The sequence below is a fragment of the Nesoenas mayeri genome (genome assembly GCF_963082525.1).
Source record: "Nesoenas mayeri genome assembly, chromosome: 2".
Lineage (NCBI taxonomy): Eukaryota > Metazoa > Chordata > Aves > Columbiformes > Columbidae > Nesoenas > Nesoenas mayeri.
Window position 1 is genome coordinate 14,967,618 of NC_137543.1, and position 26,250 is coordinate 14,993,867.

The following is a 26,250-nucleotide window of genomic DNA, read 5'->3' on the forward strand; positions in this document are numbered from 1 at the left end:
AGCTTTTATGGTATTGCATTATGCTACTTATATAGCTTATGCTTACAGTCAATTCTCAGTAAAATGGAACAGGGCTAAGTGAGATGAATTCTTCTGCTTGTTTGGGGAATGCAAAATGTAATCCCATAGAAGTGTCACTGTAATTTGCTGTGATTACTCTCTGCTTTCATTAAGCCATTTCCTAGTTTGACATTTTTTATATGTCTGTGCTCTAAACTTAGCTCTAAACTTCAACCTTTATGGTACTACAAAAATAGATTCATTAGCGGAGCCTCCCTCAGGTGGGTATCATTAAAATAAATAGTAGGTTATCTAAGGTACTATGCAATCTCATGCTAAAAGGATTCTTCCACCTCCACTGAACTTCCCTGTGAAGACAGCCCTGAATTTGTGGTCTTCAGCACGAAACATCCATCAGGTCCCTGGCTGTGCCCTGGGGTGGGCAGTGAGGGGCCTTCAGCATGTAAAGCAAAGAGCTCTGCATCACCTCAAGAAAGCAATCACTCACTGTGGCATTATTATAGGTAAGGAGAAAAACAGCCAGAAGCAATCATTAGAGATGCCATAATCCCTCTTTTATTAAGGCACTAACCTTGTCCTGACCTTGACCTTATGGCAAGAGTTTCTGAAGCTGGCCAAGGATTAGGGAGTTGTATTAGTCACCAGCATCCTAAAACTTTTCTGAAACTAAAAGAAAAGCCAAGTACTATTTTGTAACGAGGTGTGTGCACTCCCCATCATCTTTTCTTCCCTTTATTTGTCTTTTCACTTCACCGAGACCTGTGGGATTAACAAGCATGCTAAACTGGCAAGAACAACTACATGTGGGTTTTAATCTTTCCAGGTCGTTCCTTTTTTTAATGCTCCCTGTAAAGACACTTTTAGTGACCAAAGACATAAAAAGAGGTTAGTAATGTCATCCTGACTGAGGAGCTTTTCCATATGTGTGTTAATTGCTCCTCTTCTTTCCAGGAATCCTTACAACCCTTGTAGAAATGTGTTTTCCACCTCTCTTTTTCCCGCTTCTTTATAGTTCTGCACATCTTGTGGCCTATAGAGGAGCTGAAACAGGCATTGCTGCTTTTCTCTTTACACTCATCCACCTACTGTTGAGTTCCTTCATGAGGAGCAAATTTGTCTCTTGCACTGGAGAGAGCGAAAATGCTGAGGAAACAGTAGTTTGTTTTATCAGTTTGTAACTTCTGTTCCAATAAACCAAGATACCGTTGCCAAAAGCTTTATCTACACTTTTGCCTTTTTAATGCAAACACAAAAAGGTGTTCTGGCAAAAGTGGTTTTGCAAAGGCAGCCTTTGCCAATTCAGCAGTCAGCCACACAAGCAGAAGTATGACTGGTTTGGGGGGAACTGAAGCTGTAGCCAGGCGCCAGGCTAAACGAAACCCCAAGCTCTGTGTCTTTCCCTGTCCTCACTGTGCCAATGACACTTTAAATGTAGGCTTGGAGCAAAGAAAAAGTGCTTCTGCAGCCAGATACTGTTCTGCTCTCTGGATGTCAAATGTCTTACAGGCACTGGGCTGCTTAAAATGATCTCAAAGCTCCTTTGAGAAACTTAAAAATAGGAGTTGCTGCAAGTTGTCTCTTATAACGTTAATATTTGAAGCTGCAGAAGTGCCTCTCTGGGCTTTTCAAACTAGATCTCAACTCAGTGCTTGATTGCTGCTCACGTTGCTCTGCCTGCGCGGGGCACAAATCTGGAGCGGAGATCAGATGGGAGAAAACACCCGGCACTGGAGGGGAAATAACCAAAGCGGCACGGTGAATTGGAGTTGTTTCCCAGCTCCTGACACTATCTCCAAATGAAAAGTGTGTTAATATATTACAGGCTGTTCAGTCTCTTCAAACCCTAGATAACCATATCATTGTATTAGAGCTGAAGTGCGAGGCGTGTCACAGCAGAGCGATCTTCTTCAGTATCGAGCTGTATATTGCAGTATTATATTTATCTTCCTGCTCTCACTCTAATTCAGAGGAGGGAGTGATAACAGAAAGATTGTGAGCTGTGCAAGCTGTCCAAACAAGATTTAGGCAAATGGCATAACAGTGTATTTGAGGTTGTTTGGTTTTATTGGGTTTTTTTTCTGGTTTTCCCCAGTATAAAACGAAAACATTTCTGATTTACCTTTTCCTTTAGACGTACATTCACTCGTTAGCAAAACCAGTAGACAGCAACAGAGCCACATTGTTAGTTTCATCACAAATAAGTTTTCAAAGAAGAGTAGAGAAGCTTCAGTCTCAAAATTCTGTATAATTTCCAGGTTGTAAAATTGAGCTTAAAATGAGCTTAAAATTCACCAGCCCATCATGTAGTTAAAACAGTTTGCCTTTTTTAACATTGTGAATATCTGATTTTAACCACCCGCTGCTAGGCGGTGTTTTAAAAACCCTGGTGTGTCTGTGTCCATGGTTGGGGCTGTCACCGTCCGTCCCCCTTAGCATTCCCAGCTCTCCCGTCATGGTGGTGGCAGTGCTTGTCTGGCCCTGAGCCAGATCAGATAGTTACGCTGATAGAAAACTCATTACTTTCAGCAGGGTAGCGTTAGTTTTCTGCAGGTTTTATGACAAATTCAAATCCCAATGCAGGAGAAGTGGTGATGGCCTGTGCAGAGGGGCTGGGGCTGGGAAACGTGGCGGCCTGGTGAGGCCTCCTCAGGCTGCACAGGCTGAACCAGCGGCGTGTTCAGGAAGAAAAGTCAGGTTGTACTAATCCCAGGCTTGTGTTCTGGCCCTGGAAAGTACCTGTGTGTGTTTAGGCTGTAACTGCAGCGAGTTTTGGCTTGTGCTATGTTTAACCCCCAGTGCAAATCAGTGTATGTTTTAACTAGATAAATAACCTGCTAGAAACATGGGCTAAGAAAACTATTAGTCAAATGCCTGATTTCTTTGCAATTAAATTGCATTCCTATAGTGTGGTGTCCTTTGCAATTTCTAGTCTCTACCTATAGTGTGGTGTCTTTTGCAATTTCTAGTCTCTACAGGGTTGTTTTGGGTTTGTTTGTTTTTTTCTCTTTTCAGTCTCTGTTTCATTTACTTATTATTTAGGCATGTTTGGAAATACTACCCATCTATAATTCTGAGGAAGAAGAGCAAGGCAATTTGGTCATGGCCTCTCGTTCTGACTTGTTAGAGAAGGACCCAGTTTCTCATATTGATAATATACACCTGGTTATAATCTTAAAATTGATCTGACCTTTTGGAGATTATACTTACCTCAAAACAGAAAATCTTCTGTGTGTCCTAAATTAGAAATTGTATTTTTAAATCCCAGCTAATTACTTTCTGTGGAGTGCTTACATCCAAATGAAGAGTCCTGCTTTTGCCCTATGTCACTTGACCTTGCAGCTTATTAATTCCGGAACTTATTTGTTTGCCTTGTAAAACACCACAACAGAGCGTTTAATTACATTAGCAGTCTTCATTATCTGGGATAACGATCAGCCTGTTCTTAGGAAAGACGTAAACCTGAAATAGCATGAGGAGTAATTTCCTCTCCCAGAATCAGCGGAGTTCCTCCACAGGCCACTTTTATGAGCAGTAACATTGTTCTCTCCTTGCTTTAGGTGCCTTCAGTAAATGGATATATTAAGGAAAACTTGGGCTGAAAACAGGCATTTCATTCACCGTATTGTTCTAAAGGCTTTGCCAGTCTTTATCCATAATACACGTGCTGTTTGTTCCCATGCCAATGAGAGCTGAACAAATGATAAATCTAAGTCAGGCAGAAGTGTTCAGTGCAAGAGGATTGGAGAGAAGAATTAGTGTAAATAAATAATGAAAAATTCTAGGAATATGATGGTAAATGCATGAAGGACCTCATCTTGAAAGTCTGTATTTCTGCAGTACAGATGGGTTGTTGTAGTAAAGGAAGCCCCCCCCTACCAGATAATTACAGAGCACAATTAAATAGTGACTGAGCACCGTTGTGCCTACAGTAGCCTTCAGGTGGTAAACTCTGCTTGCAGAAATTGAGCTGAAGTGTAAACTGGGTCCCTGTAGCTCCCCTCAACCTTCCTACAAGAAGGCTGTGTTAGTTCTGGCCAGACCCCAGCAGAAGTGATCACACCTTGTCTGCCCTCCCTCTGCCTCAGTTTTTATCTACCTGTCCTAACAACTGACTTAAGTTTTTCTATAAAACATAGTGAATTGCTATCCCTGTTCCTATGAACCCCAGGAACGATGAGAAAGTTATTTTTTAACGTCATCCCATCATGGAGTTTTATTTAATTTCTCCCTTCCTGCATCAGGAGGGATTGTGAGCCCGAAGATGTGACTCCTGCTCTGGCAGCTGTGCCTGTGTGGACAGAGAGGGACACGGACCACAGGTGGGTTCCACGTGGTGGCCGTGGCTCTGCTGCAAGGACATCTCTGCAGATGTCCTGCTGACAAACCCAGGGCAGGATTTGAGAAGGGAAATGATGGGCTGTAGCCTGGAAGGAGGAGAGGATGCTGAAAGGAAATGGGGGGAGTTTCTCTGCCTCCCTGGGGTGTGGGAGCTGTTTCTCTCGGTTCCTCTAATGTGATGTGTTGGTGGCTGTGGGAGCACATCCCAGCATGGTCCTGAGTGCTGGCCACTTTGCACAGCATGGCTTCCACGTCATGGATGCTTAACTCTTTCTTCTACATAACACAAGCCTGAACTGCTGCTTGGCTGGGCTGGATTTTGCTGGACGAGGAACTTTCTAAATTTTGGTAGATAAGGGATTGTCTTCCTCGATCTTGCTAAATTTTCATGTTGTTTGGCTTCTGCATCTTTCACCTTGGCAGCTGCAGTTAGATCTGTCCATAAGGGTCCACCTCCCCTTGCACACATGCCGGGTCAGCTCATCTTTTGGGGCTCTTGAGAGCCCTTGTTTGAACATATTTGCAGTCAAGTTCAGTTGACAATGTGAAGGAAGGCTTTGATCCCCTTCCTTCAGAAGCAGGTGAAAGGCCTCCTTTTTTCTCTCTGTCTCTGACAGTAAATAGTGGAAGAAAGTGAAGGAATTGGACAGTGATGCTCCTTGGTTTTCAAATGCAATTTAAATGCAACCATACCCTCTCCTTGATAAAACAATGTTGCATGAGGAAGCAGAGACCTCTCCTGAACCCATATCCAGCCCTGCTGTCAGTGGGAGCAGAGGGTGCCCTTCTCAGCTATTTTAAGCACTGAAAGGCCAATACAACTGGTCTCTCTCTACCTCGTGTTTCTGCCTCCTTCTGCTGGTCCAAGTGGGACATCAGCAGTGGTGGGGATGGACAGAGGAGGGCCTGTGCTTTCCCAGCTGTGGAGTGAAGGGTGGGAGAAAGCAGACCAGCATGTTGGCTGGAGAAGGTGTGGAGCTCATCCCGGGCATTCAGAGATGCTCTGGAGTGATGTGTGTGTTATCCAGGATGGGAAGGCTGGTATTAAGGCAATGCTTTACTCTCAGCTAAAACAAAGAGCAAGGCGAATGCAGACTAAGCAGTAGGAAAGCCCTGAGCATCTCCTCCATCAGCCTCACCGAGCTGAGCAGCACTGCGGACACCCAACTCACCCTCCAGCCCCTGGATCCCACTTCAGTTGTACAGGACAAACAGATTTATTCTTACAAGCCCAGAGCTGAGTGCACATTGCTGCGATGTGATGGGTGTTGAGACAGTGTTTTGCAACAGCTATGCCTTTGCACTGTGTCTGTTTGCTCCTTCATCTGCATATTTTCTGCTTACTGGCTGCATGTGAGAAGTTTGAAAGGGAAGAGATTGCCAATCTTAGAAAACCACAGATTTTCCAAACATTAAGTTCTTGTTGAGCTGCGTTTTCTTTGTTCAACGTCACCTTGTTCTCATTTGCTGGGTTTGTCTCCCAAAGTTAAAAATCACCTTCAGGGGAATGGAGGGGCCCATTAGGGACGCATTGACCTTCAGGCTCTGCCCAGTATGAATTCCTCTCACCCCAGTCATGAGGGGTTTTTTTTCTAGCACAACAATACTCACATTTCAGCTTTTTGATTAATAGCATGAATAAATAGATTAGAAAGCAGCAGAATAGGCCATAAAAAACCCTTCTTCTCTCTGCCCTGCAGCGCTTTTTCCCCCAGGACTCTCAGCTGATCCCTGTGGAGAAAACTCCTGGCAAAAGCAGAGCCATTCCTGGTAAAAATGCCCTAATTTGGAAGAAAACTTTTCTCTCCTGTCTTTTTGCATAGTGTTGCCCCATCCTGCTTGCCCACCCAGCTTGCAATCTGAGGTGCGTTGTCTCTATCCGCAAGGGTTTTTAGGACCAATGAAGCTGGTTGATGTTTGAGGGGTATTGCGGAAGAGCACAGTATCACTGCTAGTACAAGCAGAAGCAATATATGCCTCATATCCTGTTTTGCCAAAAAACTGTTAACAGAGAAAAATAAACAGATTTTCTAAAAATACCTTGAGAAGAAGCTGTGTTCTCTGTTGGAAAGTGGGACTGACCTTTAGAAGAATAGGAGAGTTTAAAAAAATAGTGGAGAGGCAAAAGTTACATGTGTTATAATTTTCAGTGTGGCAAGACAGTTACTCAATGCAGAGTCTACAAATCCAGTCCAATTTTAATCTCCAGCCTCTGTTTATGTAATATGTTCCTGAGGCTATTAATGCCAGCCTTTTACCTTATTATCGTATCCTGTAAAAATGAAATTATACCCATAATACCATGACGGCACTTACAAAAATGTGCCATTAGACAATTATTTTGCAACACAGCAACTCTGCAAACTGCAAGGAAGTATTTTTTGTACAGCCTAATTGTTGTATAAATAGCGCTTTCAGCACCCTTGGTTACTGAGGAAGAAAGAACATGATGATACCACATGTAAAATGGCATATTTTGAAGTACTGATTTCAGTTCTTGAGTTATGAGTGAAATCCTTGTAAGAACTGTACTTGAAACAAACCCACAGTTGAAAAGGTTTCTCGCATCATTCCTCTCCTCTGTCTCACTCCTAAACTAGTGTCTGTTTTATTTTAGTTATTTTAAGAGAGAAAATGTTTTGACATTGATGTTTTAACTAACTCCCCCAGATCCTTCAGTCCTGAAGATTTATTTCTGGCTGCAGAGTTATCCACTCTGCTTAACTGGACAGTAATTGATAGTGTGCATCACAATAATTAGTCTAATGAGTCTCCTAAACCCCAAGCCCCACAGCTACCTTTAAGCTCCATATTGTCTTTACTGTAACGTAAATAAAAGCTTTAGGAAAAGACTGAAGAAAAAAAAAATGATAGCCAGGGAGCCTTCTTGCTCTCTACAAGGGGTTTCCTCTTCTCATTTTTAATGAGGCCTGTATTAGTTGTCATTTGTACCTTCCCTGATGAATAGTCTGGAAGAAAAGCTTTCTGTGTGCACAGCAAAATTTGTGCCAAGTTGCTGACCTTTGCTTTTGGTGAGACCTCATTTGAGTTTCGGTCCCAAGCCCAAACATATTGTTAGATCAATCACGTTAATTTTTGGCTCTGAGAGTAATGCGCAGCTAATGAGTTGTACAGTGTAACATTAACCTCAGACCCGGCAGCGCTAATGCCAGGCACGTAGCACAATCGCGCTGGGGCTGCAGGAAAGACAGACAGTGCTGGCATCTTAATAGAAGGAGACAATTAAAAACAGTGGAGCAGTATCACAGGTTCACTGCTTGTGGGATGTAGGATTTAATCAAAGCAGGAAAAACAAACTGTCTTCTGTCTGTTTGGAAGAAAAAAAATCTCAACACCATAAAGGTGCTTTATGAACTGTGAAATAGAGAGGGAAGCCTGAATGTTTAAACAGTAAGATAACGATTTTACTACCAAAAGGGAATCTACTTTGGGGAGCTGCCATTGAATAACATTAGATTTAACCTTGTCGGAGATTACCATCCAATGATTATCATGGCATTGCAAGGAATTTGGGAACATTGCTATGTTTTTTTTATTAGTAGATACCTTATTTAAAAATACTTCAGCAAAGTTCTCTTGTCCTCACAAGTAAAATTCCGAAGACCAATTGTTGAATTACCACAAACAGCCAGCATAATTGGTTTTGAAAGCAGCTGTTTCTGATCACTCCCAAAAGTAACACTTCCCTTGAAGGGCCAGATTTCGATCTCATTTTACAATTGTAACTCCAGAGAGAGACAGCATTTTGCTAATCATCCCCATGGAGAGATGGACAAAAATTCCAACATGCACAATATCCTTTTCCTGGCTGTTTTCTTCACTTGAAGGATTAGGAAAGAAAGGAGGAGTTGCACAATGACTACATAAGAGAGAAACATTTCCAGTTTTAATGTAAGCCCTGAACAACCAGCTGCTGAGGGCAAAGAAATAGAGACAAAATAAATGTTATTTCTACAGGTTAAACACAGTTTTATGTCCTTCCCTTTGTGCAATGAAAACTGATCAGTAAGGCTGAAGGACTGCTGCTGCTTCAAACAGAATATCTAGTGAAATCAAATAGAAAAACTCAAATAACATAGAGGTGCAATCTTCGGTATTGATATTAGACTTTGAATACAAGATAGGAAAAACTGCTTGAAAGGGACAGGGTGAGAAGAAGAGTGAATCAGTGAGTAGGAGAACCCAAACAGGAAGTAGGAGAAACCAAAACAGGATCTTCTGCAAGAGCAAAGTTCTCTAGATGTATCATAAACTGCCCCATCCTTGCATCATTCCAGGAAGAGTTCCCCATACCTGCAGCATTACCAAGGCCTGCAGAGGGTGGACGTGAAAGAGGTGAAGGGGCCTCACACTCACATGAGGCACTGAGGACTTAGCCTGTCAGACATACCATAGGGGTAAAGTTGTATCATACCTGACCTCATGACAGAACCTATTGACAGAACCTATTGGAATGACATGGGATCTTTTCCTGAACTAACATGGCACACAGAAATAATGTGGTTTCAACAGAGATGTCGTATAACATCTTTAGTAATAACCACACAACAGGATCCATGGAAAACTCTACAGTCCATTTTAGAGCTGCTCTTGATGAAATGTTTTATGGAGTCACATTTTTTTTTCTGGTCTAATAGTGATGTTAAATATTTTTCTCTTCTAACAGCATAGTCTTTTTCCAGAAATGGCAGAGTGTCAGTAGAGTCACAGGTATGCAATCAATAGAAGTTAAACTTATTAGAGATAGAGATCAGAAGAGTCTGAAAAGTATGCTAAAAAATGGTAGCACTTGGGTGGCACACTGCTATGAAGAGTGTTTTGAAGCCATCTTGTCAGCAACTCCAACAACTTCAGCAAAAGCACACCCATTCTTACCAGCTCCATCTGTGAGACTGTTGAGGACCATCTTGGAGATCTAGATACGTACCCCAGAACAGGGATTTCCACCTATTCCTTTGAAAGAGCTATCAGCTTGTACAGTGTCTGTTCAATAGTCAGGGTACAAAAAGGGGCTCTGGAGCCAAAGTGACTGTTTCTTTGGGTGTACATCAGAAGGAGACTCTGTGTGGGGGTTTGGGCCCACTGCTCCCAACATAGTGATGTTGCTGTTGAAGACAAATGGACTTTACAAAGGTTTTCTCAGGTGTTATTTGTATTCCCCGAGTTTCAGGTGCTCATACTGTAACAGTAGCCCTGCTGAAGGAAGCACCTGGGTTTTAATCACTAGATGCTAACGACTGTTCGCCACTGTGAAAATTCCTCAAACTGTGTGAACCCATTGCGTTATTGTTGGGCCTTTTTTTATTTATACATTTCTACTGAGCAGATACTGCTGTGCAAACATTGATCTTGTGCTGAAAATAGTTGCAGACGTCGGCAAGAGTAGGCTGCCTGTGTGTTGTATGGATATAGCTGCCTTTTTGTGCTTCATACTGGAAATGTCAGTGACGTTTATGGAAATGGCTCTAAAAAGTTCACTTGGAGGAGAAGCCTGCTATGGAAATAGAAGCTTACCTATTTGTTTATGGAATGAAACGCTTGTACGTTACTATGAAAAGAAGTGTTGTATGGTGGTGTCTCTGGCCTCATCTCATCCCATGAGGCTCACTACAGGGCCCTTCAGGGGAGGAATACATTAAAACTTCAGGTTTAAACACACACGTGTGTTCATTCCACTTAAAAAAATGCTTATTATTGCTATGTTCTTTGGATCCCTGAATCACAGGGTTAAAGAAGACATTAACGTTCTCTCACTTAAAATTTCAAAACAGAGGTTTAAATCTGCATACCCAAAAGTGCAGGCAGATTTTAAAAAGGCAAAGTCAACTGGAAGAGATGGAAGAAGCCAGAGGTATTGCAGAGAGGAGCAGCGTGGAGAGAGATCACACAGCTGCACGGGGTCATGTGAAAACCTTTTATGTGATATTTTTGTCGTGAGGCCCCCTGCGTTTGTGGGCTTTTTTGGGAAAGCTGGTTATTGAGGATGAGCTGACTTACTGTTGGGTTCTTGCTTTGTTGTTGCAACAGTTTGAAAGGAGGAAGAGAGCAGCACTGATTTTGATGGCAATTGTTGTGGTTAATAACCTAATATTAATAATTATGTAAGTATGAGAGGGCCTAGGGATTAGGCAAACATGGAATGTCATGGTGCGAGATTGCAGCAAAACAGTACTAGCCAGAGCAGACTCTGCTGCAAACCCTATCTGAGTAGGAAAGTTAGATGATTAAGAAAACATGGAACCATGCATCAGAGGTTGTGCTTCTGCCGTGATTTTTGTCCATGTGGTACATAAACCAAATGGATGAGCACAGAAAGATGAATAGAGCCTGGGAGAAGGGAAGAGTGGGACAGCACTGGAAGAGACTGGGAGATGAAGCTGAGCTGCGAGAGCCTGTGGGAAGGTGACAGTGGAAGGAGTAGCCCACTGATGAGCTGCAGAGATTGTTTGGTGAACACAGGTGTACAAATGGTTGCGTGGGCTGGAAGGTGTTGAAATATCCCGTATTGGCAAGAATAAGACCAGCCTTCTCTGAACCTGTCATAACCCTGTAAGATTAATTCTTCACAGCTGCAAGGAGACCTCCAAGAGAGGAATTTTAGCTTCTCTGTCTTCTTTCACTTCAGAATGGATAGAGGGGCTGTTTGCACTCCTCAAAGGTCATGTACATCATCAGTTTCCATTAGCCTGGGCACGTCAAGTAAAACTGCAGTCTCTAGCCCCTTCGAATAACTTGAAACAGCTGCTTGGACATTGCTAAGCACAAGCAGAAGGAATGAGTTGTGGTAACAAGATCGCATCCAAGCGAGTGAACAGTTCTGAAAAACAGTCAGGAGGAGCCAACCACTAACTGATAACAGTTATGCACCTGCAGCCCTGTGTGGACCTGCAAAGGGGTTCTAAGTTTTGGAAGCAGCAGCATTGCAGGCTGCTCTACTAAAAATGAAATACAAGAATACCGATCTCAGAGGCAGCACAGATCACAGACTGCTTTTCTGCTAGGGAAGCAAATAGCCACCATGTTGTCATGTGTCACCTGGGAGTGATTGGTTTAGTGCCCAGGATTCAGCAGCAGTGAAGGTTCTGTGCACGTGCGGATGACACCGAAAGATCTCTTTCCCTTCCTCTTCTACAACTCTGCAGTTTTCTCCTGGCCTTCCCCATCACTGATTGCCCCTTCTTCCGAGTTTAGCTGGGTTATCTGAGGATGCATGTTGTCTGAGGACGTGCTTTTGCCTAAACGGTGCTTTTAAAGGGGTTCTGGTTATCTGCATGGAAATGTGGTGATAGCTAGCCCGATTCCCACCCGGCATAATTTAGGAGTAAATCCATTGACGTCAGTAGAACTGAATGGTTATAAATATAATCAAAGTTGGGTCCTATATTTTTAAGGTTAAGCCTAGAAAACGCTGTGACTTACTCTCCCCCCTCACTTTCTTTTCTCTTTCAAGCCCTGCTAAAGATATGAATGTCTTAATTGGGATTTAATCTATATCTGCTCAGTTTAATCAAAGATCTGTCAGTAAGGAATTCTGTGAGATGCAGAGGTGAAGCCCTGCTGACCTTCTACCTATCTTTAGAAAAATCTTGCTGGCTGCTGGTTCTGAAAAACCTCAGCAGCAGTTGTTCTTTTTTCCCTTGGTCAGTTATGTCAAGCAGCATATATGTAGCTATGTTTAGTTCTGAGCACAAACATGAGGCAGAAATGGATGGGTTTTGGCAAGCAACGAGCATGATTTTCAGCCCATTCGCACAGAATGGTGTTAATTAATAGATTGTTTTCTGACAAACAGTTAATTGTGCCTGACTGATTTCCATATGGCTACAGAAATAAAAAAAAGCCAATGAGGACATGGTATTTAAATTTCCAGAAATTTTGATATGAAACCCCTGGTATGATATCCAGTCCCATTTGTTATACTTGTAAAATGGGTTATATGAATATTTGCATACGACAATGTTACTGAAGTACATGGTTTCCAATTTTCTTTTTGTAGTTTTCTACTGGTGTTACTCAACTGAGCAACTTCAGATTTTTTTGTACCAGTATATATACAAAGCTTAGGCCAGTACAAACTACAAAACAGATCTCAGTGAAAAGACAAATATTTGTCTTCACAGTAGGAAAAAAACCTGAAAGAAATAATTTGTAAAACTTCCCAGTGATTTCAGTGCAAGTATATTTCTGATACCAAGAGCAAAATTAGGTGTAGTCACTTTGATAACATTCATACGTGTTTGTCCTCTTGGGGTTTTCACTTGCTTGTAGCTGCAGAAGTAATAGCAGCTCTGTGATGTTCTTGTTACCCTTAGCCGGTTCTTACTGTAAATGGCCGGTGCTTGCTGGGTGGGGTGATTTATTAGCCCACAGCAGGAAAGAGTCTTCCATTGATGAAATCAGTTGGTTCATGAGATCGTATGTCTCTCGTGCCAAAAATAATTTATCTTTGGATATGTGATGTGTTTGTTAAGAGGTATAGAAGTCTAGTGCCATTACCAGGCAATTCTTTATTTTATTAAATTATGTATTTCAAGGATAATTGTTAAATCTGAAAACTTAGTTTCCCATTCTGGCCCCAGGGAGGTAACCTGTAGCATGCATTCTGTTTGTACTAGTTTTGGAAATTAACTTCAGTCCTCACAAGTTTTTCTTCTACAGCAATGTTCAGTTCTCATTTGAATTGTCCTATGAGTAGTTAAATGCTGTGGTTATTTCAAAAATACCAAATGATGAGAACTAGAACAAGATAAAGAACATTAGCTTTCAAAATTGAATAGCTTACAGCATGTAATTTGCTGATATTTGTAGGATTTGGGTCTGTAGATTGATGGCCCTAATTGTGTGTCTTTTAGTAATCTAGATGAAATAGCATCGCACAGCACTAAATCCATTTGTCCTGTGTGGATAATTTAAAGCTCAGCACAGATAACTGCCAAGTAGAAGGTTCTTTATGTTTATCTTCCTCATATGGATCTGTTGAATATTCATAGTTTCTATTAACACATGCCCTTCAATATTTGCTACATTTTTGTCATAGGTAGTGGATTAATTAAAAGAGTTGTTGCCATAAACCCCTGGCCTGTGATCTCATCAGATCTTGTAAAATAAGCAGTATCAAGTCTGGGAAGGTGATTCCTCTGAAGAAGTGGCAGCTCACATCCTGATCATAGGTCCAAACCTCATAGCTTGAATACTTGTACTTTAGGGATGTTTCTTCTGCTACTGTCTTCTGAAATAAAGAGGTTTTATGAAAGCTGAGCTCTCATTTTTATTGTTGGTTCCTAGCCACAGAGAAAAGCTTGAAACTATGGAATGTCAACAAAGCAAAAAGGCTTGTTGGTTCAGCAAGAATTAAAAATGTATATTAAATGCCAAGCAAACCTCAGACTGATTGTCAAGCCCCAATTGACATTCTCTAGGGAGCTTCGACTGGCTAAAGATGGTAATACCGGTTTCCTATTAAAGCTGCCTTGTCAGTTATTTTGCAATGTCAGGGGTGTGTGTGTTTCTCCATGTACCAGATAGGTGGTGGTGACAGCTATCCAGCAACCACAGGACCCATGACAAGCTGCAGTTACCCTCCAGCTCTTAGCTTTCTCTCCTGTGATCTTCCCACTTACCCGTTTCCTCTGTGATCATCACTCTCCTGAAATTACTTTGGCAGAGTTAGAGTATTGACCATCTTAAAAAGACATTTAGCTAAAGCCCAAAATTCAAGTTTTCTATTAGTTTCCCAAGCAGGTAATGACACCTGACCTCACAGTATTCGCAGGACCACAGTGGCACGTGCTCCAGTATGGGCAACTATTTCCTATTGGTGAAACTGACCAAGAGCTATGATAGAGCAACTGGGGATTTCTGTCAGGGAAGGTTTTACAGAACAGGTTGGCAAATCTTGGGAACAAAGTCTGTCCTTTCCTGAGCAGACAGAGGCTGAATGAGTTATCTTTCAGTCATCTTCAGCCCTCTTTCTATTCATCTAAGTATCCACATTTCTGAACCACTGACTGGCTTAAGCCTTCTTGGAAGTCAAAAGTCAACTTTTTAGTGTGGCAGGTGGCAGTTCTTGATGAGATCCTGTTTGTCTTCTTTACCTAACAAGCTAACAAATCCCCAATCAAAGCTCTCTGAAAGGGCAAAGATGTTAAAATTCAACTTTGTTAAGAACTGGAAGAAACTGAATTGACTATCAAATGGAACAACTGTTCATTTCCTACCATTACTGGCAGCCTGGGAGCCACCAATACTGAGATCTACCATGAAGATCTACTGGATGGTCTTCCAGCTTTCCATACTGTTTGCCAAGTTGTAGCATACTGGAAATCTGTTTCATGGGCAGAGGTCTCTTGGAGCTCAGCTGGGTTTCTGGGGAAAAAAAAGAAATCATCCTGCCCATCAGAAAATGTTGAATTTGATAAACAAATTCTAATGAAAATTACATGTTTAAGTTTCTTTTGTTCCCACAGCAAGAAAGCAGGTATATTCCTTGAGGTCTTAGGTAGCTCGTGGAGGTCTGTCATTGTGCTCACGGAGATACAGACTTTCTGTTTCTGTCAATTTAAAAAAAAAAGTATGGTCTCAAAATATTGAGTGGCTCTGTGAATCACAGAATCACAGAACATTAGGGATTTGAAGGGACCTCAAAAGATCATCCAGTCCAATTCCCCCACCGGAGCAGGAACACCTAGATGAGGCTACACTGGAACGTGTCTAGGTGGGTTTTGAATGTCTCCAGAGAAGGAGACTCCACAAACCCCCTGGGCAGCCTGTTCCAGTGTCTGTCACCCTCACTGAGAAGAACTTTCTTCTCATATTTAAGTGGAACCTCTTGTGTTCCAGTTTGTACCCATTGCCCCTTGCCCTATCATTGGTTGTCACCGAGAAGAGCCTGGCTCCATCCTCGTGACACTCACCCTTTATATATCTGTAAACATTAATGAGGTCACCCCTCGGTCTCCTCTTCTCCAGGCTAAAGAGCCTCAGCTCCCTCAGCCTTTCCTCATAATGGAGATGCTCCACTTTCTTAATCGTCTTTGTTGCCCTGCACTGGACTCTCTCCAGCAGTTCCCTGTCCTTCTGGAACTGAGAGGCCCAACCAGGTAAATAAATAATGAAAAAGACAAATATAGGGTGGTTTTTTTTTTTTTGTGATACATATTTACTTAGGCATCTAAATAATTAGGTTTGGATTCCAAATTGTGACAAATTTCCACCAAACTTTCCAGAAACCTGTGTCTGCTTTGCATTTTTTCAAAATTAAGCAGGATTATTAAGGATGCTACTTGAATTTTTGACTTTTCAATAAGGATTCCAAATATTTCTCAGCATGTTCAAAATTCCAGTAGAGTCTTTTTTGAAGATAATGTATTTTTGTGCCAGGCATGTAGTGAATTCACTCATTTCTTTGAGGTCATTAGTTGTATTGCAGTCCATCAGTATTACTGAATATTGATCAATGACACAATGGACTGAAATGACACAGTATTCTGGACTGTCCTTGAGACAACATCATAACAATGACAAAGTACCATCTTGTTCTCTCAGTATTGCTCCCCTACTATGTTTTCTTCCAGCACTTGTGATTTATAATGACGCTTGAGTAAAGTAGTAAAATCTGTCAGTCTTGAAAAGGTCCCCGTCATGATGGGCCATCATTTCTGAGGCTGAATATTCAGAAAGACAGTGTGACAAAGGCACAGGGCATCTTCTGGGACAGATTTCAGTTACTATAGTTTTAATGTAGACATCAATGATTATCTGTCCTTCACCAAATAGACACCGTCATAATTTCAAATGGCATTTTACATGTTTGAGCCATCATTAAAAACTGCAAGCTGCTTTCAGATCAGAACTCCACCTCCAGCATTCACGTTTGATTGGGTGCTGTTGACAAGTGTTCTTGAGCTGATGATCAGAAATCAATGCACTTTTACTGAACTGAAAGGTTAAATGTATGTATCTTTTGAAGTAATGGGTATTATTACACATTTATCCTAATCTGGTATCCACTTCATCAGCTGAAGTCAGATTCAATTGTAAATTATAGACTCTTTGGAGACAGTGAGTTGAAACTATGGCGTCTTTACATTGATTCTGCTCCTGTACGATTAGCATTATACTCCACTGATGATGATGAACTCCCTCATAAAATGCTTCACCTTGGCTTGAACAGAAAATTCTACTCACAGCAAAACTCCGGCATGTAGCAACCTGCAGGGCATAGCAGAGAATAATGATTGTTCCTACTATCCTGGAGCATACCTGGGGGAAACTCTTTTTTCCCACCACTAAGTAACAGTGTCCATTCTTGAACTGTTGCACAGGAGATGTGTTAAAGCTTCCAAATCTTCCTGTCTCTTTTCTTGCCTCTAACTCAAAACCATTCACAGGTATGACGCCTTTTCTTCTGACCCTGATGTGCAAAATGGCTCCATGAACTGAAGATGAAGATACAAGACCATGCCATGGTCCTTCTTAATGTTTCCTAGGGCAAGCTGGGCTTGCTGGAGAAAGGGGACTGCTCCATTTTAAAGGGAAGTTCAGTGTTTTTTCCCACAGTACAGGGATTATTGTGCTTTGAGATCCAGTGTTTATCTTGGAGACAGCGCAGCTGCTCGTCTCTGCCAGAACTGAGCAGTGTCTTGGAAGTACAGTTCATCCCACATTTTAATTCCGTGATTTTTATTTAAATATTTTTTAATCTTCATGCAGTTGCTATCACCAACCTTTCTGTGATATGTTGATGAGATGTGTTTCAGAAAGCAAGTTTACAGCCACCCTCACTTGCAGTCTGAAGAGCCCAGACATCCCATAGATAAGCCATGCATACTCAAAATGCATGAACACACAAGAGGCAAAAAAATGTCTGCTGATAACATCTTCACTTTTATCCTGAATGTGTGCTGTGAGTGTGCTGGAAGAGAGGGATTGCTGGGGTTACCTCCAGTTTTGCACAGGTTTTTGCTTTTATATAGCAGCTTTGTGCTCACCTTTGCCCTTCAGGCTTTCCATTCATTTGTTCGATCAGCATAACTGATTAGAAAAGCCTGAGATTAATGGCCTTTCCTTCCTTTTTTCCCTCCTTCCCTGGTGCCTCTTTTATCAGCAATACTTAAAATGTGACCTCTTCCATCACAGATTTGTTCCCAGTCAAACTGGCTTTGAAGGTCAGTTGAACTAGAGCTGGCCTGTCCACTATCTCTTGATCAGCCTCAGTGGCCGGTGGCAGCCGGGCTGTCCTGACCTTCCCCCTGTCTGACTTGCCTTCTGTCTCTGTCCTTGTGACTTACAGGTTGGGCAGGTCTTCCTTGCCACAGCCCTTGAGCGATCAAACGTCCTCTTCCCTTCCCTGTTCTCCCTTGGCAATTTCTGAGAAGCAATTAAAAAAAAGGAGAGAGAGAGAGAGAGATAGCAAAGTGCATGTTTTCCTACAAAAATCATTCAGCTTAACACTATTATCTTTTCAGGAGCAAACTTTTGCTGTATGCAAAGCCTGAGTATCATAAATTACCAGTACTTAATTTCAGACAGTGCTTTCATGGTCTGAAGAAGCTGCTATAGAAGAAAATGTGTTTTATTCAAAAAGCATCAGAATACTTCTTAAAACACAGTAGCGTTCCTTTCACCTTCTCCAGGATGAAAATAAATTGGTACCTTTAAGAAATGGTGTGGGGCATTTACCATCTCCTGTGCTCTCTGCTGGTTTGCTCTTCCCTGGAAAGATTCCTGACATTATCAGAAAGTTAAGAGTCTCCTCTTTCACTGCAAAAGAGCTCTTAGTGACAGACCTTCAAATACCAACTTCATGAACAGCAAAACGATCCTGGCTCATGGCAGAGGTTTCGAAAATAGATGAATTATCATTTTTTCCTTTTTGAGTCCCCTGGATTTGCATTTCTGTGTATTTAGTTAACCAATTTCTGTGGATCCATGGATCAGAAGATTAAAGAGAACACATGAAGTTTTTAAACTTTTCTCATGCGGTTGTGACATATATTTTTACTTAAGGTATGTTGTACAGTGAATGAAGTTTATGTTATGATGGATTTTCCACTCCCTTACATTCCTTATCTTTTTCGCACAATCTACTGCAGAGGAAATCCAGAGTGTTAAGCTCTACCAAATCAGAAGGATCAAGGATACACTTTTTATACAGCTCTAAATGATTTAAGGTACAAGGTATCTACAAATCATCCTGCAAACCGTTAAGCTGTGATAACCATTTTATATAACTACTGTGCTCATATTGATGCAACATTCATGCAACACATATGCATGAAAAACGGTATGTGTATGGAATAATTGCACAACTAACTTTAACTCTGGGGCAACCTAAATGGTGGCTTTCTGATCCAAATCTGGGCTTCTTCATCGTTTTTTCTGCTGTTTTATGGACCAGCTTGCTTAGGGCCTTGCCCAGTCATGTTGTGAGTATCTTGATGGGTGAACATTTCACAGTCTGTTCCAGTGTTTGACCACCATGACAAACTGAAAAAGTTTCTCTGAATATCAAATCAGAATTTCCCTTGTTTCAGCTTGTGAATATTGAGTCCTATCATCTCACTGTGTACTTCTGAGAAGAATTTGGCTACATTTTCTCTGTAGCATGAGAGACATGCAGCCCTCCAGCATTGTTTCCCAAGGGCCTAGTCCAAAACCTAAAGAGTTATTAGAAAAACTTTGACTGACTTCACTAAGCTCTGGAGCAAACCTCCACTACAAAACTGGGATCGGGCGTTCTTCTTTGGCTATAGGAAAGATCTCAAATCAGCCACTGTACTTGTGTGGGTGAGTACAGAGGATTGAGTTGCTTCTCTTGACATTTGGAGATATTTGGATATGAGCTGTTTGAAAATCCTATTAGTCCAGAAAGTCAGGACATTGGCTTGAGCGTATTGCCGTGCTGACATGGTCAGCTGTGTTACTTCTGATCAAAGTTGTTTTGAGTCATGTTATTTTAAAGGATATTTAGGAGGAGTTGAGACTTGAATAGACCTATCCTGAGGAGGGGTGTCCTCCTGTCCATACGCAGCAGTGATGTAGCTGTAGCTGTGGGTGTATCCCTGGGCTCTGCTTTGCGCAAGGGTCAGATCAGCGTGGTCCCTGCTGTGGTTCACACCTTCCCTGTGTGGCTCTGGCTGCTCCCACAGCAGGGGCCCCATGGCCAAATGTGCGCATCGCTCACTCACTACTCACTGTAGGCAATATTGTGCCTTTTGGGGGATTTTTATGTGTGTACTGACTGTAATCCAGATCTGATAATGGCAGAAGCCACTTCTGAGCCACCACTGAGGTCAAGGAGAGAGAACAACAATACCAGACACATTTTCATTAGCCTTTTTTTTTTTTTTTTTTTTAAAGGATGTGCACGTTATTTCCTGTTTAAAACTACAGAGTTTAGCAGCAAAACACATCTCAGCCGTGTGCGGCGTGGGAGGTGTTGATGTCCCGTGCCTACAGCTGTCACATAGACCCACTCCTGCCTTGCAAATTGCCTTCCGTCAAAGGAGCTCACAGAAATACCAGGGATGGTGCATACACTGGGGTTTGTGTGATTTATTTCTGCGTCGCTGCTGTTTGTCTTGCAAAAATCCTTTTCAGTCCCAGCTGTTATTTTCAGGAACTGACAAGTAGATTTCTGTAAATGAATGAAATTTATTCTGAACATGGATTTAGCCCTTCATTAAGAGACAATGAAATGACAAGAAATACATAGCAGAACATAGAATCATAGAATCATTTTGGTTGGAAGAGACCCTCAAGGTCATCGAGTCCAACCATTAACCTAACCCTAGCAATAAACTGTGTCCCTAAGAACATTGTCTACACATCTTTTAAACCCCTTCAGGGATGTTGACTCCACCACTTCCCTGGGCAGCCTGTTCCAATGCCTGACAACCCTTTCCGTGAAGGATTTTTTTGCTAATATCCAATCTAAACCTTCCCTGGCACAGCATGAGGCCATTTCCTCTTGTCCTATCACTTGCTACTTGGGAGAAGAGACCAACCCCCTCCATGCTACAACCTCCTTTCAGGTAGTTGCAGACAGTGATAAGGTCTCCCCTCAGCCTCCTTTCCTCCAGGCTGAACAGCCCCAGTTCCCTCAGCTGCTCCTCGTCAGACTTGTGCTCCAGACCCCTCACCAGCTTCATTGTCCTTCTCTGAACTCTCTCCAGCACCTCAATGTCTTTCCTGTAGTGAGGGGACCAAAACTGAACACAGTACTCCACATGTCCCAGCCTGTGTGGAAGCTCTTTCTTGTCAGCATGGAGAGATTTTAAGTGAGGGAGAAAGGAAAGAGCAAGAAAAAGTTTTCAGAGAATTCTTTCTCTGTTGCTGCTCCTGTGCTCTGTGTGAGGGGACAGTGCAGCTCAGAAATTTGGGAGGGAGTGATGGATAAGGGCCTTAAACCACTTACTTTAAGTGTAAACTTGCTACCTTCACAGCAGTTCTCTGACAGGCCACATTTTGGATACTTTGCTGCAGTGGAGTCTGCTGGCAATTTATAATTTGTTTACTAAATAGGGAATATAATTGAAATGTTCCTTTTGAGTTAATGAAAATATGAAACAGCTTTCCAAAGTAGACTGAGGCCTCTAATTTAATTATCTGTAAGCCTCATAGATTAAAAGTATTCTTTCATCCATTCCTGGCAGCCTGAAATAGGTGAATAACTGAAATTCAAAGAAAAATCGTATGAAAAGGAGACCTGTCAGATGAAAGAGTAAATGGCCAAACCATTTGTAAAAGGATTTATCTCCACTGAGATGCCCATTGTCCTTATGGCAATTAATTATATGTGAAAACTATTGAAGATTTGAAAGCTGTGATACCCATTAAAGGGGACAGGGGTCCTTATCGCCTGCAGGAAAAACAAGCTGGCTCCTCTTTGAAATAGTATTTGCTACATATCAGAGGAGTTACTTTTTAAAGGTACATGGCAAGCAGTGGCCTTAAGCACATGAGCAGTTGCCAGTAAACCAGCAGGAATAGTTGTACGAGTAGGTGCCGAGCTTGCTATGTCATTATTTGCAGAGGCAATCCTTCAGACCACAGATGTGGCCCTAAAGTGAAGCAGGAGCGATGCTGTCCCACCTCTGCAGCCACAGCTCAGGTGCATCCTCAGTGCGGTGGGGTCTGGTGTGTCCTAACACTGCCTGAGCCGTCTGCTTTCTGCATGGCAGCACTTTAGCTCTTGTGTTAGCCAAAGGCTGACAGACAAGTCTCCACGTAGCTGCTGAAATACAGGAGCCGTTCTTGTGTACTTTTTTTTTTTGGGGTTTCACATTTACGTTACAACAGCGCTTCCCACCCCAGCAGAGACTGAGGAGTCCATAAGGAAACAGAGCATATAGAGTGACTTTGCAGAGGAAGCCTGTGGCCAAGCAAGATGAAAATGCACATCTCTGGTGTCATCCTAAGCCCATTCATCCTGTTGTTATGCACAAAATAATTCATTTTTATCCCTGCAATACATGAAATATTTTCAGAATTTGGCAAGCTAAACTGGAGAGGTATATCTGGGAAAACGTGGGGTTTGTGCTTCATGGGATGAGTATATGAAGAGCAAAGAGGTTTGTGAGTAGCAAAAAGGATGCTTCACTGAACTTGGGTTTTTTTGTTATTTGTTAGAATATGTTCTCCCTTTTCAGATTTGTACTTGAAGACTTTGATATAGAGGCATAGTGTGTCTAGGAAAGAAATAAAAAAAGTTTGCTTCTGGTGTAAATATTTACAGCTTTTCATTGACTTGAATTGGAATTTCACCGGGGAATACATGCAGTGACCTCAGCTGAGATGAGCAGAGCATGGAGAGGGAACACTGGTACCTGTTGCTTAGAGTTGCCTGAACAGTGCCCAGAAGACCAGCAAAAAATTTGCTGGTTCATCTTATTGTGGTGGAACATTGAGGAGTACTGATTTTTATTTTCTCTAGTTCATCTAGATTTGATCTAACATTTTTTACTTTGAAAAACAGTTGAGTTTGAAAAGTGTTTTAGCGTGGATGGTGATTTCATCTGTCTACGACATAGATGGACTTTGAATTCTGCGAAATTCTGACTAAGAAGCTGTCCCTAACCATCATCTAAAATGGTGCCTCTAAAACATGTCTCAAATGATATTTAAATTTACTCTTACGGAAGTATTTTGTGTCATCTTTATGATGCGTTAGATTTTAAAGCCTTTAAAACTTGAGCAAACCCTTCATTTAATTGTCCATAAGCAGCATGTGTTTTGCTTTTGTTTTGTAATTTGCTGTTATGCTTGATATGACACTCACTTGATCTGGTTTAATTTCCCATGCTGGTTTGTTCTGAATGTGCCCTGTAGGCTAATGGTATATTTTCTATTACCATTTACAGGACAGCGTGTTCTCTCTGATACTTTCCAGAAGTGCCAACTGCCTGTTGAACAGCACAGCATCGGCTGTTAAAGCCTGATCCAAATCCCAACCAAGTCAGGGAACAGTAATGCAATTCAAGGTTTTTAAGGAGAAGCAATATCTTTCATTGGAACAGCTGTTACAGTTAAAAAAAACCAAACAGACAAGCTTTCAGGCACACAAATCCTTCTTCAGGTCTGAAATAGCAGCAGTATTGCTTACACCAGAATTCTTTACCAGTGAGGCAGCTATGGTCCCAGCAAGGTCTAAAAAATGTGATTAAAAGTGCGTGTTTCATGGCCCTTCTTAGTGGGGAGGGGAGGTCTTCCTAACAGAACACAGGCAAACATCACAAAATCACAGAATCTCAGAATGGCTGGGGTTGGAAGGGACCTCTTGAGATCACCCAGTCCAACCCACCTGCTAAAGCAGGTTCACCAGAGCAGATCGCACAGGAATGTGTCCAGGCGGGTTTGAATGTTCCCAGAGAAGGAGACTGCACAGCCTCTCTGGGCAGCCTGTCCCAGGGCTCTGACACCCTCAAAGTAAAGAAGTTTCTCCTCATATCCAGATGGAAGCTTCTGTGTTTCAGTTCGTAACTCCCTGTTGCCCCTCATCCTGTCGTTGGCCACCACTGAAAGGAGTCTGGTCCCATCCTCTTGACACTCACCCTTGAGATATTTATGGCCATTGATAAGATCCCCTCTCAGCCTTATCTTCTCCGGGCTGAACAGACCCAGCTCTCTCAGTATTTCCTCATAAAATGCTCAAGACATCTCATCATCTTTGTAGCCCTCTCTCCGCAGGATACACCCCACAGATAAAACCTACAAGGAGAGATAGTATAAGGTCACTTGTTCTTGAGAAAAAGTCTTCAATAACTTATGACTGAGACGCACCTTCCCCATAGTCACCCTGCTGCTGGGAAGGACGGGGGCAAAGCCGTGGGCTTCACTGTGGAGGTGTAGCAGCAAGATTAACACTGGAAATTATGACTCCTGATGTTTACAGCTGTCCAGCAAATAGTTGTGGGACCCGTTGGCAAAATGAGTTATATTCCCTTTTTTGTGGTACTTTTACAGGGAACAGTGTTTCCCAAAGTTTCTGAAGTTACGGCTGACTGACAAGCCACCTAATAGCAAAACTTGTGACTGAAAATGCTCCACAGGCAGGACGGTTTTGCAGGAAAGTTGTGAGCAGCTTCACATAGTCTTTGGATTGCTTGTGGTCACAGAACTGAAAACTAAGAAGTGACAGCGCAGTACTCTGCCTGCTTACTGCTCCAGATCATGAACCTGAACATCCTGCTTTTTCATACTAGGACAGATTTCATATTTGTCTTCCTTTTCTGGAAATCTTCTAAAGTACATACTGAAATCTTTCTAGATAAAGAACACAGGGAGGTGCTCAAAAATTAAATGTTAATATTAACTGTAACATTTATTTCTATATTCCCACGCTAGGAACTGGGGTGTTAACTGAAGTTAATAACTGTGGTATTAAGAAGATGATGATGCTTTTTGCTCATGAGAATATTTCCATGGCACGTGGGCTGTGAGAACTCTCTAATTTTTGTTCTTTCTGGAGTGTATCAATAGATCTGTTAATTATCTTCTCTATTCAGCCCTGTTTGAAAATGAAAGGTTGCATTTCATGAACCTGTCACTACAAGAAAGTTGTAAATAAGTACTGACACTTCTGAAGAAATTGAAAGGATGAAATATTTATGATTTTAAGTTGATTAACACAGAGATATGAGCAACCAGTGAACAAGTAATGCTGTGGACAGGAATATAATTATTGGAAAAACTTAATTCAGGAGGAAAAAATACCTCTTAAAAATTATGCAAGCCAAAAATCTTGGTTTAAGATCTGCTTTGGACATTGGTGTTCTATTGCAAGCTATCTTAAAACTGTCTTGTGAATCCTTGTGGGACCCTCTCTTCATATAAAATGTGTTTCAAGTGCGGTTCTCCATCTGAATCCATCACTCAAGGAACATCGTAGGTAAAGATCTGAACCACTATTCCTGGCCATGCCACCCCCAGCCTGGCCAGCCTTTGATTGATCCCTTTTATATGTTTCCCCACCCAGTGATGTGTCCAGTGACACATGCCCACAGCAAGCAGGCTGGCATCAGCCATAAAACAGCATAGGCAACTGCGTCTCTTTGCTGGAGGAGGTTTTAGTGGAGGAATCATGTAGACAATCAGATTCTTTGGTGAATATCAGAATTTGTTTAATTCCCTTTAGCATCCGGCCAAGACATTTGGATTTAAAAGCATGGCTGTGAGGGTTACTGAGTAACAGGGCTTCTTTTTTGTTATGTGCACCAAAAGGAAAGTAATAGATTTGTCTGTGAAAGGGAAGAGCTTCATTCTTGCTTGAAACTAAGACCCTTTCATATTTCCATCTATTTTAAGACACTTCCATGCTGCCAGAGTAGAATAAGTAAAAAACCAGGACCCATACTTGGTCCCTATAATGGTATTTGTGTAGTGATGTGGACTACCACATGTCTAACCTGTAAAGTATAATTCCACATCTGGATTCTGACGCCCCAGTCTTCAGACTTTGTCTCTGAGTTTGAAATGCAGATGCAGATCCATCACTGAATTAATACTTCAGATTAACCCCATGTTTAAGTTGGATCTCTTTATAAATTGACACTTGTAAAACTGGAAGAATGGTATGAAGGAAGCAGAAGCAATAAACCATGAACTGCTAAGGAAAAAAGCATCTGCTCCCAAACTACTATTTTTTACTACCTGACATTCTTTTTTAATAGCAATGATGCCACAGCTTTTTTCGCTTACGAAAATAGAAACAGCAGCAGCAGAGTCCAGCACTCAGGTTAATGTGTGAGGTATATGTGAATGGTGCACATTATAAATATACATTTATGGTGCTTTCATGCATACCACAGCTAAACAACAGCCAGCCCTGTGTCTGTGTTCTTCCACTACGGCACTTACAGAGTAGCCTGTAGTATGGGAAGGCTGCAAGGAAGGCTGGAAATGGCAGTGCTAATGAGAGCAGCAGATGTCCTTGCATGTTACTCCATTCCTGCTGGGTATGAATTCAGGTGGAAGATGTCAAAACGACAAAGCAAAGCTCTTTTTTGTTCACTGTCTTACCCAGGCCTCGATGTGTTTATATCATCAGGCTTTGCACAAAGGTAGCTTTGTCTCTTGTCGTTTCACTGAGGTTTTGCTCTTTTTTTCAGGTGCCAGGAGACAACGAGAAGCACTGGAAGCCAGTGTTAGTGGTCTTGACAGAGAAAGACCTCTTAATATATGAGAGCATGCCACGGATGAAGGAAGCTTGGTTCAGCCCTCTGCACACCTACCCCCTGCTAGCCACCAGGTACCTGTGCTTTTTTATTATGACCGCTTCAAAGAACGGTGGAAATAGTTGAGTCAGACAGGAACAGGTATAGCTGGTGCACAGTTGTATATCACGCTTGAAATGTTGTGGTTTGAGAAGCA

General features: G+C 41.9%; 1 protein-coding gene across 1 annotated transcript in view; it reads left to right on the plus strand.

The window, feature by feature from the left end:
• Positions 1–26,250, plus strand: part of SNTB1 (syntrophin beta 1) — a gene marked incomplete at its 5' end in the record, with an annotated part of 112,923 nt that overhangs the window by 75,838 nt on the left and 10,835 nt on the right. The window contains one exon of the mRNA XM_080340204.1: positions 25,989–26,128. Coding sequence (XP_080196330.1) covers positions 25,989–26,128 — 140 coding nt within the window. The remainder of the gene's footprint in view (positions 1–25,988; positions 26,129–26,250) is intronic.